Here is a 12,431-nt window from a genome sequence, read left to right on the forward strand (position 1 = left end):
ATACGGAAGGAAGGTGACCGTGTTGCAACTTATTTATTGAGCGACACGTCATGGACTGACACTAATTATATGTACAAACGTTGCACGCACAGACATATGTTGTTGAGTTGTATATATGCTTATATAGACAGTTGTTTGCACTTGTGCAACGATGTGAAATGGAACATTCGTATTAGCAACTTCAGAAGCTCAAATGAAACGCTGATTCTCGCAAGGATGCTCGCCCTGGACACTGCTACATGAATAAACCTCAGCGCATGGCAACTAACCACAATTGATGTCAACCCGACGTGATGGATATATCACAGGAGTACGTGTGTAATATTTATAACATTGGGTAAGCAGCACTGCAACCGCTATTGACGTTTCACGAACATGAGCGTTTGTTTGAAAAAAAAAGTAGATCAGCGTCTCTTTTCCTGGTCTATAAACAAGGAAAAGAGATGTGATAAAAAAAAAAAAAAACTAACGTTATAGTCAATAGTGTGAATGATTGCGGAAGCCTAAGCAGCACAGTTCGAGTATCCCTCGCAAGAAAAAAAAAACACATCATGGTGATACATCGCATGTAATGGTACAGAAATACTAACCCAAAAGTGCCACAATCAGTACTTATCAAGTATGGCGGCCGAGTTTAAGGTCAAGGATTCTTTCGCCACTTTAGCGCCGCATTGGGATGAAGGTTAAATGCAAAATCGTTCAAGCTCTTAAATGTAGGAGAGCGTGAAAGCAGGGAACATGGTCAGAATTATTTCGAAGTTTTCCACTATGTGTTTACACAACGTCGATCGGAATATGACTATATTGTTTTGTCTAAGTGGGTGTCATACGAAGGGCTCACGTGTTTGTGAGAACTGAAAAAAAGATGCCCGAGGGCAGTCACAAGTTTTGTGAGCCAGGTCGCTAGTGACAGGGCTGAGGATCGTTTGTTTAAGAACGTGTGCTAGAATATTTTGTATCTTTAAGACCAGCAAGTAGTTACTTGAATTTATACACGAAGAAAACTTTCATGTGTATCTTTGATTAAAAAAAATACTATGCGTATGGGCAGATAAAAAAAAAAGTAGCAATGACGTGAGATTGCTGGTTGCTGAAATTGTACGTAAACCTGTGCGAAAGAAACGAACAGGATATAGTGTAGGAAGAATAAGAGCTGAGTAAGCAAACACACACACACACACACACACACACACACACACACACACACACACACACACACACACACACACACACACACACACACACACACGCTAAAAATATTATATGCTAGAAACTATATGCAAGCAATGTCCTCACATTTACCAATCTCAACATTTGCTATAGAGCCCCATTGCGGCTACATCAAGAAAACTCCATTGCTCAGCATACTTTGCAGGGTGGGCAGGTCAAGTACTCAGAGCGTGTTGTCCTCAGAATGTAGGCACGTGCATTAGTCTTCAGTAAGCGGTTTTTCGGCCTGCACGCGCACAGCCTTCGCCGCAGACAAAACATAGTGCGCGCTGATCACCCGTCTCGCCAGGCGCCCGTCAAGGGCGCACACAGGGTCGGCGACATGGCCATCGACTGCGCGTCGACTTCCTCTTTCCACTTGCACCCGTATTTGTTAATAGTCCATGCTAGCGTCATGTGTAATTCTTCAGATAAATAAATAAATAAATAAATAAATAAATAAATAAATAAATTTTGTTGGTATAGTATGGGCGTGGGAATTATTCTGCTATGACTTTCAGCAACATTTAAACCAACACTGCTGAAGTCTTCCCGATATATAATCACTTGGTGAACGAAGAACTACGCCTAGGAACAGAACACAAGAATAAAGAGGTTGATGGGACCAGCGTTGACTAACAACAATACGTGACAAGTTTTATGTTTACCATTTTTTATGATCTAAGCCATCAGCGCACGGTCCTTATGAACACTTCTGCACATAGATTTCGTCTTGTGAACGTTTTGTCACTGTAACGATCTCATTTTATACTTTTTATCACAACGTATGGCGATTACGAAGCTGCTCATCAGCGAAATCGCTGTTCATGTTTTTTGTTCTCTCTCTTTTTTATCAGCTATCCCCCTTCCCCATTCCACCAGCGTGGGCTTTTCTGGATAACCTCCCCGCCTTTTACAGTCTTCTTTCCATCTTTATCTTCTACATGTTATGGCAGAGTATTCGCCTCACAAAAGCATGGACAAAGACAAAGGCAGTGGGAATCGGGGTGAAGGCGACTTGATTAAGCCTGCATTATTCTAACAGGTTCAGTGGCCCCGCTTCCCTAGAGCGTCTCTCAATCGTATCGTGGTTTTGGGGCGTTAAAGGCCAATAATAATATTTATTATTCTCTTTTCGCCAGCACTGAACAAGCCAGTTTGTTGCACTATTATGAAAAAAATAAAACGAGGAGCCATTCGATTCAGTTAGGTTGCGTGGCCAACGAAGCTTTCCACTTTGGTCGAAGTGCGTGGTGGGAACAGACACGAAGAAAAAAACAATACAAACATGCGCTCACTAATAACTGGGCATAAAAGAACGAATAAGTGTGTTTTTGGACAAGTTCAGCACGCATATATATAGTCGTAGCCTAAGGTTTACAGTTCAATTTCACAACAGTGTTTGGCTACTAATCTAACCAAACAGCCCGAAAACAGCTGGTTAATTATGCACCCAACCACTCGAAGATGAACAAAATGGAAATCACTTTGAATGCTTTGCGAGCAGCGCTTGAGAAATCCTGCGCCCGCAAAATGATGCAAGACTTCGAAGAGCAGGTGGAAAGGCTAAGTAAGAAACACTGGTATACCAGCCACTTGACGGACACAGTTTGTGGTAAACCGGTCCACGTGGTAAAAGAAAAAGAAGCCACATAACAGAAACCTAGTAAATAGTCGCAAGAGATGGATCAGTTCACCATTGTTTCGTATGTTCACGGCCTTTCCAATTGTTATGAAAGCAATTATCGGGAACAATTAGATTGTAAACGTTGTGTTTTCCTCGCCTTCTAAACTTTCTAACGTATGCAAATGGGTTAGTAAGAGGAAAGAAGGTGCAAGTGAGTCGCTGGAAAGTGAGTGCGTTATTCAGCATAGGAATGAGTATGTATCTTACGAAACCGGTAAGCGTACTAGGTGCCATTACCGCGAGGGAAACTGTATTTAAGGGAAAGCGGAATATGCATCAACATGTGATTAAGAGAGCGCGAGGTATCGCTAACGCCCCAGCTTTGAATTACCAGAGTACCACCGGCTGAGCGAAGGCGGGGCTTGGTGAAGACGCTAAAATTTTGCCTGCATGTTTTCTCCGTTGATAACCCCTCAGCATGCGCGAGACGCACTTTCCGTCAGAGCCCAGCCTTATACAGCTTCACTTTCGGGTTCACGTAAGACACTTTTCAATCAACTTATCTTGTTTCAGTAACCTGATTCATGTTAAATTGACTCCTTTACATGTAATGATGTAATGCTCTTAATATTCACTATTATTCTTACTTGATTCACTGAATCGATATACTGTTGCGCCTATAACAAACTGCTCCACGCCCCGCGCTGACCCCGGGATCGGCCAAGCACTCTAAAACTCTTGTTGTACGCGTGAGACCCTATTGAATATACAGTTTCACTGTAGGCTGTGTATCGGAGAGGCAGAGGAAAAACTGCTGCTACGTGTGTTACCAAAACCAACTAATTTATTTCGAAGTCAAAGCGCTCGCACTGCTTGCGCTTCCACTGACCTCATCGTCGTCGCTGTCCCAGCACGTAATCACGCGACAAGTGCAACCTTGCTGACCGTGCGCGAATATGTCTGCGGCATGTCGCCCATGCCGGAACATCGCACCGTGTTTGTTTCCTGCGCGCACGACGAGTGGCTTCACTGCGCAGCGGTTGAACATAAAGGTGCAACTCTTCTCTCGTGGCGAGCATATTGTTGTGGCTGGCGCCAGAGCTGACGAGGGAGCGGCGCTCTTTGGATCCTCAAACAAGTAGCCGACCGGCCGGCTGCCTATGACCGCCAGACATTGTCCCTCCTAGCCGGAGGGTGAGACGTCGTGTCGCTACGACGCCGTAAGCCGTTCGAGAGAGGACAACAAGTACAGCATCTTCCTTGGAAGAGACCACGGCGGCCACCGCAAATCGCCCTGCTAATTAAGCGATCAGTTCGGCGGACCCTTTGAAGTATGCTGTCATGAGCTTGGGACCCCTTGACTGGCGGCACACACACGACGAGGAAGAGCCTCGCTATCGCCATTTAGACTGTAGAGTCACGCCTCAATATTGGACGTTCACGTGGGCCGTACATGCTTGTTCCCCTCGCCAGCTGTGTGTGATCTGTGATTGGACAGTACCATCTGCATGTGTTCCCTGATCTAGGGATCTGGGGAGCACATGCCCTTTATAATGAGCCACCCGGCTCATTCGAAGGAGCGCCGTGTAGAGGAACGCCAGATTCGAAAGCTCACCATGTAAGAAAGAGCTCGTCATGTACGTGAGTTCACCGTGTACATAATGTAAATAAACCCTCTTCAAGTCTCTCTTCCTCCTGCCTCCACCACTTCATCCCGGACCTCCGATGGCTGCAAACCCCGGTCGGAACAATATACAATAACTCTAACACAGTGCTCTGTCAGTTCGGTGAGCATGCCCCTGCATACCTATCTGCACACCGACGATAGAGGCCACGACATCGGTGCCGTCCTCGTATAGCGTGCACGGTACAACTGGTAAAGATTGATTCGTCGCCTGCGCCAGCTGCGCACTCACGAATGCTGAAAACGGCTCGATCACAGAACAGGAATGACTGGCTGTAACTTAAGTGGTGCGAAGATTCCGCCAAAACAGAACAAAATGTTTATTACGCGTTCCGACAAATAGAGGCTGACAGATGACGTAACTCGCATGTGGCTCGCGTGGGTCTTAACGCCGATTATAATGTTCTAGAATGATAACACATATAAAGTGAGCGGCGTCCGATACGGCATCCAAACACTAGACAGCAGCGTTAGGTGTCGCGCCTTAACAAATATGAGTAAGGTCCTTATATATTTAATTATGAGTAAAGTGAATTACCTAAAAGCGAGCGAATGCTGTGCCCACTCATTCATAAGGACGAACTCTTTCCCACATATCGCACGTAGAATAAAGGAGGTTCTTTCCAGGAAAGCTTCCTTGCTTCTCGATGTTCATGTACCGCTGCTGCTGGTCGAATTTCGGCCATGAAGTCTTGTCTGTGACACGTGGAACTCTGCAAAATATACAAAAAAGATACTTACGCTCATTGAAATCACAATGATTTATTGTATGCACTAAGCCAACTGATGAGTGTTAATATACTGCTTCCAATCAATCCTGTGGCATGTTTAGGGGCATGAATATGGCCATTAATAACCAATCCTTAGAAAACACATAATTTATACAGAAAAAAAACATGATACAAGCCTGGGATGATTAATTATGAGCAACAATTCAACTCTAAATGAAAAAAAAACAACACACGACAGCAATGAACGGCCTGTGTGGATTCATGTGTAATGCTCGAAAAAATTTTGTTTTGTCAGTCGCCCAGTTACTATTTACTAGCAACACCAATACATGCATGAAGCAATCATTAGAGCTCCAAGGTTAGAAGAACACAATGTACGTTCATGACATTGCATAAAATCACCAGATGTCCTTGACACGGGGGTTAATATCTTGTGGGCTGATGTCTTAGGGCTGTACGTAAACAAACATGTGCGTAACCAAAACAGACAACCTTCAAAGCCATGGTAAAGGTACAAAGACCAGTGCCGTAGAGAGAGAGGAAAAAGCAACGAGACGTAGATAGGTGAGAAAGACACGTCCGGTTCTCAAACCGGACGTGTGTCAAAATAGAGGTAGAAGGTGTCAAAATAGAGGAAGAAGAAAGAGAAAAAAGGACAAAAATCACGCGCACACTTGGAGGAGCACATCAAGTACACAGGTTTTCGCAGCAATCTGTTCACTCACCCTGTGCGACTGAATGTTGAAATGATGTGCATGAAGTTATCGGCTGCTCTGACATCGCTCAGCGAGATCTGTGGATCCAGCTTGAAAATGGATCCTAAAGCGAAGGCTATTTCGTCTGTGTGCGTCGGCCGAACCCACTTTGGCCAGTTTATCCTGGATGGTTGCTGCGAAAGCTTGTACACGAAAACCCTCGTGTCGGGGTTTACGAATCTCTTGGCGAAGCCCACTGTTGGACATCCGAGCTGACTGTCTCCGATGAGATCCGCCGCTGCGTGGAGAGCGTTCGTACCACCTTGCGATTGCGAACCACTGAAGTAGCGATCTATTGCTCGCTTTGAATCGACTCCTAAAAAGGTTAGCATTGCACCTCTAGCCACGAAAATCATCGAGTCTTTCCTGACTTCATCGGCATCTTTGGTGTCGTAGAATTTCTTCGCCATAAAGTGGATGAGGCCGTCCCCTTCGTGTTCCGATATGCCTGCCAGTAGCTCGCGAGCGTTAAGCCTTCCGCTTCTCAAAGCAACCGAAGGTTTCACGGGTATGACTTCGTCGCCTATCACGGGGAAGAAGCCATCCAGACCTTGGATGGTGAAGCTTGCCGTAGCGTTAAGTATGGAATCAACATCCTTGGAGCGTAGGCACTTGAGCATTGCATTGGCACCACCACCTTGCATCATCATCATTGGCATAGGACAGTGCAAAGCCCTGGCCAGCTCACCCGCGCCGTAGGCCGCATCGTCCTTGCTGTTCATCATTGTGGTCGTGAAGGGGCTCCCACTCTGCATGATTGCGCGCTTAAAGAGGCCTCTGCTTTTGGGAGATGTCAAGTGAATGCCAACGGAGAAAGCTCCTGCGCTTTGGCCAACGAGAGTGATGAGGTCAGGATCTCCGCCAAAGGCCTCCGCGTTGCTTTTTATCCAGCTTAGTGCGAGGATCTGATCATGAAGCCCCATGTTACCTGGTGCATCTTCAGTACCCACGTTGAGAAATCCAAACGCGCCAAGCCTGTACGCGATGGTAACAACAACGAGGTCCTGTCTGGCTGATAGTTCTGAGGCATCGTAGAGCTTCATGGAAACTCCACCATAGTTGAAGAAGCCTCCGTGGATATAAACGACAACTGGTTTCAGTGACTTCCCGCGCGTCATAGGAGTGAAAACGTTAAGGAAAAGGCAGTCCTCTGAAATTTCATCGCTTTTCTTCACAGAGTAGTAGTTATTGAATTGTATAGGCTGCTGGGGGCACATAGGTGGATTTAACGTGGCATGGAGTACTCCCTCCCAGGGCTCCTTCGGTTGGGGCTTCTTGAAACGGGCAGCACCAACTGGAGGCTCTGCAAAGGGCACTCCCAGGAAGGCGCGCACAGGTCCGGCTGTCGTCGGGACAAGAGTGCCTCTCACACGTCCAGTGGTTGTGGGAACAGTGGTGTCCGAGTCTCGTTGGCAGCTCGCACCCAACAAGCACAGGAAAACGAATGACCACGCAACTGATAGCATTTTCTGCAATGAAAAGATTGAACAACTTGTGAAATACGAGAAATTATGAACTGAACGAAAGATTAAAGTGAAACAATGAAACAGTTTACATTGCTAAAGTTTGCTCGGAAAACTCTGGCATTGTTAGTTTGGCCTTCATATGTTTTTTATAGCGAAGAAAATATAGGTCAAAGTATCATTTTTTTAAAATTTCGCGCCTATATCTGTGCGAGTGACGCTACGAACCTGTAAGCGTACGTTTGTATTTTGACAATATTGGATCAACAAAATTTTCTGAAACTTGGTATTTGAAGTGTATATATAACCTTATTTAAAGATGATGTGCTTCATTTTCATCTATCAGGGACGATGTAGAACGTAAAAGACGTCGTCAAGATATATGGCATTACGCCATTGGGTGCGGCAAATTTCAAAGTGGCGCCGCAACCCAGATTTTTTTACGTGTGCTATCTCACTTACTAAGCATTGCCTAGTGATTATAGAGGTGTTCCTGTTTTTGGCATTGTGAAATCTTGAGTTACACTCGTCAAAAATTGTTTATCTCTTTAGGGCCCCTCTATACTTAAGTAGCACATACCTAAGTAGATATTTTCATGGCGCAAAAAGTAACCATGCATGTGTCAACGACAATTCGTGTAGGTTGCTTCGGCAGTGGTAAATAGACACTTGTCGCTATGACCTCATCGGAAAGAACGCTGCAATAAAACCAAACTAATTGCTCAGACAACGAGTATACCTTACTTGATTATAATCAACTAAGTTAAATTTATATCTTTAGGACACCTTTGAATGTCCACAAATTGGTGTATTTCTGGCATAGGGAACGTGCCATTTTGAAATGTTTGCGCACGCACCCGGGGAGACTGAACGATGCCTATTGAACGAGTCGATATTCAGAAGCTTCGGATGAGCGTGATTCCAGCAGAAGGAAATAAAAAAAAAACAGACGATAACGAAGATAAATCTGGGCGTACTTGATGAAAAGAGGGCAATTTGTTCAGACGACAATGAAAGGAAATACCACATACTTGAATGTTGTAAGATCCTTGGGGTAGTTCATGTGTCAGGAAACCGTAGCCCTTGGGACGATATTACATTCTTTGACGCAAACGCACGGCCTGATGACTTAGTTTATATGAGCAATATATATCCGGCGAATGACTGTCACCAGAAGTTCTAACCCCCATATTATAGAAGCTCCCTTCACTCAACGCTTCACCTTCACTTGAGAAAGCCGGCGGGAGCGTCATCTCTTAGAACGGCAAGTCACTGCATATCAGCGATAATCTGATGTGATTCTTGAGTAGCGCGGCGTAATTTTCAGCCGAGCGGTGGCGCACTGCTCAACTCTGTCAAGTGAAGGGTGAAAGTCGAGTCGAGGAGCGTTTGTAAATACGGGGGTTAGTTGTACAATTCCTCGCCTCCTCAAAGAATATATATGCAAGCTGCTCTTTTCAAGCTACGATAACATCTAGAATTGGCGACCATCAAATACCAATTGATGACCATGCACGTGTCAAAGAAACAACCATGACATGGTGGTTATCTCGCTTAAAAAATATTTAAGGTGGTGCATAAAGATATATCCAAATGATATGTTGAGTACGTGCATAAACAGCCAGTAATTTTAATACCCCGAAAAAAAAAGTAATCGACTGGCGTAACAACACTAATTGGTGAAGAGGTATTTACGCATCATTACAAACTCACCTGAAATATGCAGGCAGATGGTTAATAAAATGAAGCGGACGAGATGTGGTTCATTATGGTCGTACTGACACACGAAACACGTTAGGAGTTAAAGGCTGCTGCTCAGGAGACACCTTTGTTTCTGCGATCCCACCCCCAGAAGCCCGCTTGCCGACTGGCATGGCGCGGTGGGCTGCGCCTTTCATGTGTCCAAGATTTGCGCGAGACGGCTTATTAAGGGCGAGAGAGTCTTCTCTTACGACTTCCTTTCACGAAATGCTTGCTCAACTGAAGAATAATTTAAAATAACAAAAATATATATGGATGAGCTCATTTGCGACCCCTCACGACAATCTGTTATCGATAGAGTGGTTGTGACTTGTGTTAAGGCAATTCATAAAGCCAAACGTGAAGAACCAACTGCTTGGCCGCCAAACGAGCTATTTATATCCTTAGGACCTGAGGAGCTGCGCTCCCTTCTCTCACATTGTCCAATGCACACCTTGATGAGCGGTGAGGCAAGGCCGCGTAATGTAGTCAGACAACACATTTCGACACGCTCAGAGGCCTTCATCATTGTCCTGGCTGTGACCGCCTTTGTAAACAACGAACGGGGAAATACGGAGCCACTTCGCATAAATGTATACTGACGAGGCAAACGCCGAGGCGAAAGCAAAAAACATCCCTTCCTCATTTTTAACTCTGAGTATCATCCATAGGTAATAGCGTCGTTTAGATTTAAGCAGCGCACGCGGAAAGGCGGCCAACGGGGAATCAGTGGATTTATTACGCACCTTTGCCCTGGATACCCAGCGACACCAGTTTGCTCAGGCACAGAAGGACAGTGCGACGTTTGTCTCAGTCGTAAGTCGATTGACAGACCCTCACCCTTCAGGTTTCCGGTTGACAGCGAAAGGAGTTGAGGCGTACAAAGGAATGCCACTTCGTCTTCTTCGCCGTGTTGCTCCAGCGATAAGGTGTATATCCAGAGACTATGCCTCGAGGTTTAGAATCATATGTCCAGGCAGGTTTCACATTCACACAATGGGGCAGAGGGGAAGGGGAATGCGACCCAGATGCCACACTTTGTTGAGAGGGTCCGGAGGTACTGACCGGTTTCGGAAGGGGAGGGGGTCAGCGCACCTTGTTAGAGAGAAAGTAATGAGGCACTCGTAAGTGTTTGGCCTTGGGCGAGTTCATGAGGATCTCCATAGAACTGGTTAACACTACATACGAGTTTTGGAAACGGGACAGGACAAGCAACGCTCTTAAGATTTACTCGTTCTGTCTCGTTTTCTAAATTTGCATGTGTCCATAATATTTTATAAGAGTCTTACTTGACGCCTGTGACAGAAAGAGTCATTCAGATCTACGTTGACGATTGCGCAATGCCGTGGGCCCCTTCCTTCTTAACCCCAACCTCCATTTTTTAGTTCGTTTATGCAACGCAATTAATCAGATACACCGCTGAAAACATAGAGCTATAACTTATAATAATGACACAGTAAAAAATGTGTTGAATGTCAACCATCAATTCCTTTTCGTTTAGAATAGGTAACCTTGTAACCAAGAAAACGAGAGCTTAAATTTACACTTCTCGTTTTAGCCCCTGTAAGGACACTTTCTGAATCTACGCCATTCATATAGAATTCTGCCATTCAGTGTAAATTATGCTACAATAGAAGGCACGCTGTCTACAAATGGTGTCAAATGTGGAGATGCTTTTGTGAATTTCAGGCATGGTAGTAACCTGTGCATGCAGGCAAGTCGCGTTCTCGGGGCGTTCGTTCTCACCGAATTTCACATGAAATCATATCAGATAAACAATCATCCAGTCCTCCTTAAATTTTTTTATATTTCGCTTTTTATGTGCCAGAGGAAAGTCCAACGTACGGTTAATGTGACGCAATCTGGCATTAGTCTCGGCAGGATTTGGTCCTGGGTGTTGCGAACCCGTGTTGCATCGCAGCAGCGAGAGAGGGTGAGCGCGGGTGCAGAATGGGCGAGGGCAAGTGCTGCTTTTGATTGAGGGGTGGAATTTCCCCTTCTGTATTCCCATGCCGACGCCCATGCACACTGGCAAAGCGAAGGCGTTAGTCCCTTGAAATTCTACTTAAAAGCCAGCGCAACGAAGGCTGGGAGCGCTCACAGTGCCATCCAGTGTGAGATTACGAACATCTCTCAGCGAGCGATCTGCGAGCCCAAAGCAAGACGGCGCCACCTGTTCAGAGTATCTGAATTGGAAATGCGAGATGAGGGGTACATTCTAATAGGGGGTGGCCGGCCTTCGAGCTGTGGATGGCCTTGAGCCCTGTCTGCTCGGTGAAGTGGGTTAAGAGTATGAATAAAATTCGTTGACAGTAATGTCGTATGTTCCTAACAGACCCGTATGTTCCTAATAGATTGTTCCTAATAGACTCGAAAGAAAAAGCCCTTTCACTTTGCAAGCCCCTTCAATTGAATGCTTCCATTAATGTTTTTTTCTCACCCTTCATAGAACGCTTACTGAAACATTCTTTTGTTTCTTCTCAGCAGATTTTAATGATCCTCCCACCCCACTGACGACCTTTTAATCCTTCTGCCTTTAACCTGGCAAATATCGGCAATCTATGACGTAAGTACGGCGTCATATCATGACGTCACAAAACAACGAATCTTGGCCTTTCCTTCTCGGCCACCGAACGCTGCTCCAGTTTCTATAGCACGCACCCCATTTTCAGTCACTATCTGATGAAGCACTCGAGGTGGTCGCATCAGTAAAATGATAATAATAAAAAAGAGAGGTCAGGCACCATATGGAATGTGCTACAGCAACATACACTGTCTGCAAAACTGGGCTTAAAACGCAAGTCAGGGCAGCGCTGGTGTGATATTGTTACGAGTAACAATATCACACAATTATTTGTATCAATATAAAGGGACTTTACGGGGCAAGTGTAGTCATCGTATTGAATGAATATCGTCACGCTAGTTGGTGAGTGTAGAGTATGTGCATATTAGCAGGCGCATCGAAACATACACAAAAGATGCACATAAACAGAACGTTTGGGAGAGGAAGAAGAAGTGAATGGAAGAAGCCCGTAGCTTCATTTCGCTCTCTTAATTCAGTTATCATATTGAGTTCGGGATCTTTTTACAGTGTGTGCGGTGGGTGGACTGTCTCCAGAGTGGCAGCTAAACATCGGTGAGTCGGAGTTTCACTACGCATCGCGATCAGAATTGCCCCTTAGCGGGCCCGTGCCTCATACCTGGCAAAGCCCGGGTATGGGG

The 12,431-nt window shown here is 45.3% G+C and overlaps 1 protein-coding gene across 3 annotated transcripts in view; it reads right to left on the minus strand.

The window, feature by feature from the left end:
- LOC119171767 (acetylcholinesterase) overlaps window positions 1–12,431 on the minus strand; it is a 28,464-nt gene that overhangs the window by 10,107 nt on the left and 5,926 nt on the right. Inside the window, exons 1-3 of one of the 3 annotated variants that reach the window (XM_037422600.2) lie at window positions 9,183–9,543; window positions 5,977–7,475; window positions 4,801–5,233 (exon numbers count right to left, since the gene is read on the minus strand). In XM_037422600.2, the coding sequence (XP_037278497.2) occupies window positions 5,086–5,233; window positions 5,977–7,472 (1,644 nt within the window). In that variant the 5' untranslated portion in view covers window positions 7,473–7,475; window positions 9,183–9,543 and the 3' untranslated portion in view covers window positions 4,801–5,085. Of the gene's footprint in view, window positions 1–4,800; window positions 5,234–5,976; window positions 7,476–9,182; window positions 9,544–12,431 lie in introns of those variants that run through there. The other 2 variants (XM_037422599.2, XM_037422601.2) reach the window with 2 other exon arrangements.

Source organism: Rhipicephalus microplus, chromosome 4, assembly GCF_043290135.1.
Source record: "Rhipicephalus microplus isolate Deutch F79 chromosome 4, USDA_Rmic, whole genome shotgun sequence".
Classification (NCBI taxonomy): Eukaryota; Metazoa; Arthropoda; class Arachnida; order Ixodida; family Ixodidae; genus Rhipicephalus; species Rhipicephalus microplus.